The sequence below is a fragment of the Diadema antillarum genome, unplaced genomic scaffold, assembly GCF_040938485.1.
Source record: "Diadema antillarum isolate AM-2024a unplaced genomic scaffold, OU_Dant_1.0 seq00000906_RagTag, whole genome shotgun sequence".
Lineage (NCBI taxonomy): Eukaryota > Metazoa > Echinodermata > Echinoidea > Diadematoida > Diadematidae > Diadema > Diadema antillarum.
Genome location: NW_027271764.1, coordinates 335,001 through 341,559, shown reverse-complemented (window position 1 = coordinate 341,559; position 6,559 = coordinate 335,001). Strand labels below are relative to the sequence as shown.

The 6,559-nt window shown below is 38.2% G+C and overlaps 1 protein-coding gene across 1 annotated transcript in view; it reads right to left on the bottom strand.

Moving 5' to 3' along the window:
• Positions 1–5,047: 5,047 nt before the first annotated feature.
• The window catches only part of LOC139741137 (A disintegrin and metalloproteinase with thrombospondin motifs 19-like), a 12,008-nt gene continuing 10,496 nt past the window's right edge, over positions 5,048–6,559 (bottom strand). The window contains exons 9-10 of the mRNA XM_071651723.1: positions 5,627–5,725; positions 5,048–5,209 (exon numbers count right to left, since the gene is read on the bottom strand). Of these exons, the coding sequence (XP_071507824.1) occupies positions 5,048–5,209; positions 5,627–5,725 (261 nt within the window). The remainder of the gene's footprint in view (positions 5,210–5,626; positions 5,726–6,559) is intronic.

The following is a 6,559-nucleotide window of genomic DNA, read 5'->3' as shown; positions in this document are numbered from 1 at the left end:
AGTGTGGATTGATGGCCTTACGGACATTGCGAGAGAGTTGCTGCAACCTCGTGTGGCTCTGGCATCGAAAGTTCAAAGGTTCAGAGTTCACCTCTTGGACATGAAAGCTGACATGATGCAGGGAAGGCTGCAAAGGTGTTTCGCACGAACCTCTGGAATTAATGCAGCGCTCGATCCCGAAGTGGACACCTGCTCATGCTTAGGGACGAACCTGTTTGAGAAACAATGTGTTCCCCTGTGTGAAGCTTGCCCTCAAGCATTTCAGAAAAACTAAGCAGAGGGCTGTTTTATACTCTTTATACTCATGGATATGTGTTAAGACCAAAGCAGAAATTTGAAAATGAAGCTGCTTGATAAGCCTAACTCCAGGACATCCTCCCCCACCAAAAAAAAAAAAAAAAAAAAAAACACACAGAAAGAGAAAAAAAAGAAAAAAAGAATGTGCAAGATCCCAGAGATATTTCCTGTTCATTTTTGTTTGATGTCCATTGTGCTAGGAGTGTCCCTATTAAAAGAATTTTCATGAACCTTCCACGATGTGACTGCGCTAGACTTTATTTGCAGAGGTTTTCTGTATGTGGGGTGGATTGCACAAGATACTTATGGGGCGGGGAGGGGGTACAGTTGTCCAAAGTTATTCTAGAAAATCAGAAGCTGATGTTGAAAGGGACCATTTTGTATGGTGAAAAGATACTAGTAAGCATAAATGGGTTATGCAATTGGAATCCCTTTTTAGGTAACATTTGTTGTCCTGTTTACAGTTTACATATGTACCTTGTGTACAGTGAAAAGAAAAAAGGAAACTGGTTTCATGAAAGGATTAAAACTGATTGTAACATTTGCTCTTTCAATGTACCCTCCTAGAACTGCTGGCGAATGAATCAATTCATGTGGGTCACATTTTTGTCCCCTCAGGCAGTCTTATATGCATGGGCTATACCCTTCAGGCAGTCTCTTGGTCTAGTAGCATGTTAACCCTAAAAGGGCCGGGGGCAGAATCCGCCCCCCCCCTCGACGTTTTGCGCTATAATTCTGTAATGCGAGGAGGTCTTGTCGCGAGACTTCATGACTTTCTTTGTTCAAATCTCGTGCAACTTTTGACACCAAATTTGTAATTACCGTGCATACTTTTTCTTCGAAGCCACGCCCATTTTTGTAATGGCATGTCACCCCAAAACGGGCACAATTTTTTTATTTTGTGTACAGTTCCTATGGAAAATGGTGCTCTGTCATGAAAGCCATAAAAACCTGATTATTTTTACAATGACTCATTTTCATTGATTTATTTTATGCTAATTATGGTAGAAAAGTGGTCAGTGACATTTCCATTAAAAAAAGAAAAGAAAAAAAAGTAAAAAAAACCAAAGAAATACATAAGAAATTCCGAAAACAATTAAAATACAGAAGAACTGAAATGACTTTTGGAAGTTTTTATGATGTACAATTGTTGAATAGATTAAACCAAAAAGTAGACTCAATTCTTTTAATTAGGCTAAAATATGGTCGTGGGCTTAATTTGCATAATTAATTAATTAAAATTAGAAATTGATTCTTACAAAACTCTTATGATGCAATCTTGTAGATTACAATGTGGGTGTCACGCATGCCAAATTTCGTCGCGATAGCACCACTGATGGCCGCCCCCCTCCGGTTTTAGCATAGCCAAAAGAGCCTGGCCTGATTAGGATTAAAGCAAGTAATTGATGGGTAAATTTCTGCTGAAAATAAGTGCTTTGATGTGAATGCAGTAACAAAGTAATTCAAGTAAAATCACTACAGTGGACGCTCAAGAGAAAGATCCCTGATATAACAAACTGCTGGTAACACAACTTAGTTTTTCTTGTCCCAAATTCCTAAGTGTCTTTGCATATCATAGTTACACATGTCCTGATGTGGTAAATTTCAATTTGACAAAAGTGGTTTCACAGGTCCCAGTGAGTTTGTCGTGACAACAATCCGCTTTATTCGTTTCGATCTGAGCAGTAATTGGTGTACAATATGTCTCCCAAAAAAATTACAACCGGTTATCCGCATTGATAACCTTCAATATCATTAAATTACCTGAATGCTATTTCAGGATCTAAAAATATAACATTTTAGCTATATTTTGCAGAAAACACCATTCAATTTGGTTAAGTGGTCACAGAGAGATATGTATCGTTGTAAAGCTTGTCATGGGTTTGTTTCTTCCACGTTATGCACTTGGATGCTTTTGGAACTGCATATTAATGTCGGAACACAATTGACAAAACTTGGAGGGAAGGGATTCCTGACATGCTCTACAAAAACCCTTATTTCTCTTTGACCACTGAAGTGAATCGGACAGGGTTTTCCGTAAGATGCCGGTAATAAGTTATAGTTTTTATACCTGGAAATTGCAGTTGGATTGATTCACTGTTTTTAAAGTTATTGTTGCGGAGGGTCCCGTTTTAATTTTGGGGGGACATACGGTAGTAAAGAGTAAAGAGTACAAAAAAATATATAGTTTGTGGTAGTCAACAAATGGGTGATGTGTCCGAAGCACTGATGTAAAAGACAGGATGTGAATCCCAACATATAACCAGAGCAGTAATGTTACAGCGTAGGAAAAGTCAAGACAACAAAAACATGAGTACTTTGACAGCCATCGGCACAAATCTTGTCGTAGAAGATGTATTTATTGAAGTGCACCAGTATTGGAATGGTTGTACCGTCAGAATAAACCAGCTGTTATTCTTTCACAGAAAATATATTCTGGTGTTTGTACAAGTACCTCCTTCTGTTCACTGTATTGTTACAGTATTTTTATGAATGACTGTCATGTGTCTGAGTGGCTAAATGATAGTACAGTGCACTCCTGTTATAACGAACACGGTTATCGCAAAATTTGCAGTTACAATGAAGTAAAAATTCAGTCCCCAACATTATCCATACTATGTTTTTTTGTCGTTTTTTTTGGTGTTATTGTGGATTTGTTCGGTTATAAGGAAATTTTGATATAACGAAAGAAATTGCCTTTCCCGAGGACTTCATTTAAATAACAGGAGTCAACTGTACATCTTTGTCAGTATCTGTTTATTTTGATGTCCCTCTATGTGCACTGGACTTATACTGTCACTGCCCGGTATTTTGTATATATTTCATCTCCTATGGCAACCAGGGATGACATGTCATAGCGCTTTGTATCCAGTGGAAAAGGCGCTCTATAAATGTCTATTATTATTATTATTATTATTATTATTATTATTATTATTATCTCTGATATGATACTGTACTATGGAAAATTTCTCTTCCACTCTGGCTCAAGGCACGTAGGACTACTGTAAGTAAAGACTAACCCCATGTACCATATGGGGGGGGGGGGGGGCTAAACCTCGACATTTTTCGCGAAAATATCAAATTTTTATTTTTATTTTATTTTTGTTAAGATATCCTGACTTTTTTCTTTCACATTCTGCGCACATTTTGAGACTCCATCAACAAAACAATCATGCAATCAACGGCTGAGATCGGGTGGTGACGGGGAGGCAAATACCCCCTCCCCCCTCCCTCATTTCAGTGAAAATTCAGCTTTTTTGTTATTATGTCTAACACAGGAACAAGGAGAGTCTAGAACTTTGACTGAGCCCATTGAAACATTGTGTGTGTGTGTGTGTGTGTGTGTGTGTTTGTGTGTGTGTGAGTGTGCGTGCGCACACATTGTTTGAGGGTGTTTTTTTCAGGAATAGAATTTATGCATGTGTACATAAATTATATGTGGCTGTTATAGCATGCCCTGTTGCACGTATCAGAAGTGACAAAACACGTTCACATCATTGTCTATAATGGATATTTATTTTTGATTTTTTTAAAAATAATTTCTTTATTGGAATTTTTCAAAATATTCCACCAAAAATGTGCTTTAGATTGCTGGATTTCAATTCTAAAAGTACAGAAGTTCCCTGGAAGGGATGGGGATACCTCTCAGTGCCGGCGGAGCGTTTTCAAAAGTGTTGGGGGGGGGGGGGAGCACTTCTGGGTTTCATGAGCCACCAAGCAAAGGGTCTTCAGCTCATCTCTCCCCTTCCACTTTCGGGTTTCTTCAGCTGACAAGCAAAAAAAAAAAAAAAAAAAAAAAAAAGTCTTCAGCGCAAAAACATAGACTTATCGCACTCATACTTCAAGATCTCTATCAATTTCTTTTTAATGCAACTTATGTACTCGTCTCCCCCCCCCCCCAGTTCCGCCGGCCATGCCCCTTCTCACACCCCCTTATATTGAAAGGTACACTTTCACGGACTTACAGTATACTAAATGTGAATAGACACACACGCAAGAGAGGAGGTGATGTTTCACAATTGAACCATTCACATTTTGCCCGGAAATGGAATATTTTTCTGTGTATTTTTTAATGTATTCTTTAATTGCATATTTTCAAACTATTCAACCCAAGGAGTGCACTAGCCTAGATCGTTGAATATTCTAATTCTAAAAATGTGCAACAGTTCCTCAAGTGGAGGGTTGGGGGAACTAGGTGTGTCCTTCATTTTCACACATTTTTATTGGAAATTATATGCCACCTGAAGTATGGCCACGGACTTGGTATACGGTAAAAAAGACGCATTGTACGCTGGATCACTGGATTCTGAAAGTGCCAAATTTCCCAGGTGGAACGGGGACTCTGTTTGTAACTCCCATATGCTCTGCGCAAATGTCTGAGAACTAATCCTAGCCTATGTATTATTTTTACATGACAATAAAATATAATGAATCATGAATTCTTGGAAATTGCTTTTTGCACGTTGACAGCAAACGGACAGGTTGGTAATCCTCCTGTGCCTCCTGTGTTAATACTGTGATACACGCAGTTTTCACACAGAAAGAAAACTGATATTGAAAGAAGAAACTCTAATCTTTCTCTCTGAAGCTATTTTTGTGGGTAGCATAACACAAATAAACATGAATTTAGGCCACGAATGCACTTGTTCTCTTGTCCAAGAGAACCTGGTAAACCAGGTTAAGAAGTTCACACGCGCTTGTTGACTTCATGTCTGCAGCAGACTCATCATATTACCTCCCCAGGCCCGCTTTATACCCAGGTTTTAGAGTTTCCCAGTGGAGTGGAAGTAGTGGTCTGGGTGGCAGGTGTGTCAGCCATTAGTTTCAAACTTGTAATTTCTGTGAAGGTTGACTTGAAATTCTCTCTGCGAGGATTTGTCGGCCGCGGCACACAGCGTCCGCGGTAGCACCACTATACGATCAAACAAACAGACAGACAAACAAACAAACAAACAAATAAGGGAGAAAACGAAAGTTTTTTATATTCTATAACATGTATCCACACTCGTGACAATTTCAACATAGTTTTGCCTTCTTTTCGATTTTTATGTCAACCTTCTGGTCTAGACCTCCCAGCCCTTATGTGATTATTGCCTCTGACAACACATAATAATATGTTCTCATTTCAGTAATCCAGATTTTGAAAGGCTGCAGATGAGTTCTGTTCTTACTTTAGCATTTTAAGATCATCTTACATTGGAAGAAAATGACTTAATTAGAAAAATAATGAGCAATTATAATGCATGGCACTGGATTAATTGGGAATTGGGCATAGAAAAGCGGCCTGGAAAAGCGGACTAATGTGGAAAATACTGTACAATTTTTGTACCTTGTTTATTGCACACATTGTTCCGTCCAGCGGAGGTCGCTCAGCAGAAAAACACTCTCCCCGGGTCGGTAGCATACATTTAAGTTGCTGACAAGACAACTGCAAATATAAAAACAAAATACATATTTCGGTCCACATTTTCATCGTGTTCCTTGCGTGTGACATCCCTTCATGATATTAGCTGAACATTTACGTTTTTTTTTATTGTTTCCATAGCTAATACCATAGCTTCCTCCTTGAACAAATTTTATGATGGTCTCACGCGAGAGCTTATATAGAGAGGTTAATTAAGTTGGTACATTGGATTTTTATAATCTATACCAAGTAAGCATTGTATACATGTATATGATTGAAGGAAACCGAAACCAAAAGAGCAATGTGGATTGAGTGAAAGCAGCAACATTAGTAGAACACATCAGTGAAAGTTTGAGGAAAATCAGACAATCGAAACAAAAGATTGATTTTTGAAGTTTTGGTGTTGTAATCACTGGATAAGGAGACTATAGAATTCATGACGTCATGTGTGGACAACAACAAAGAAAATATGCAGAGAATTCAACAAAAATCAATTTTTCATGAAAACTACACATTCTATCAACTTCTTACTGACATATGTTGAGGGTGTTGTAATTATTCCCCCTTCTTTCTGAAAGTGGTTAGTCAAGTGCGAAAAGTGAAAGCGTGTTGAATTTTCTTTATACAATGTACTTTATTTATAGACCTATTGTTGTCCACACATGATGTCATAAACTCAAGTAGCCTCCTTATCCAATCCAATGGTTCCAACACCAGAACGTTAAGAAATCAAAACTTTTGCATCGATTGTCCAATTTTCCTCAAACTTTCACTGATAAAGTTCTACTAATGTTGCTGCTTTCACTCAATCCACATTGCTCTTTTGGTTTCGGTTTCCTTTAACTCCATCAATATACC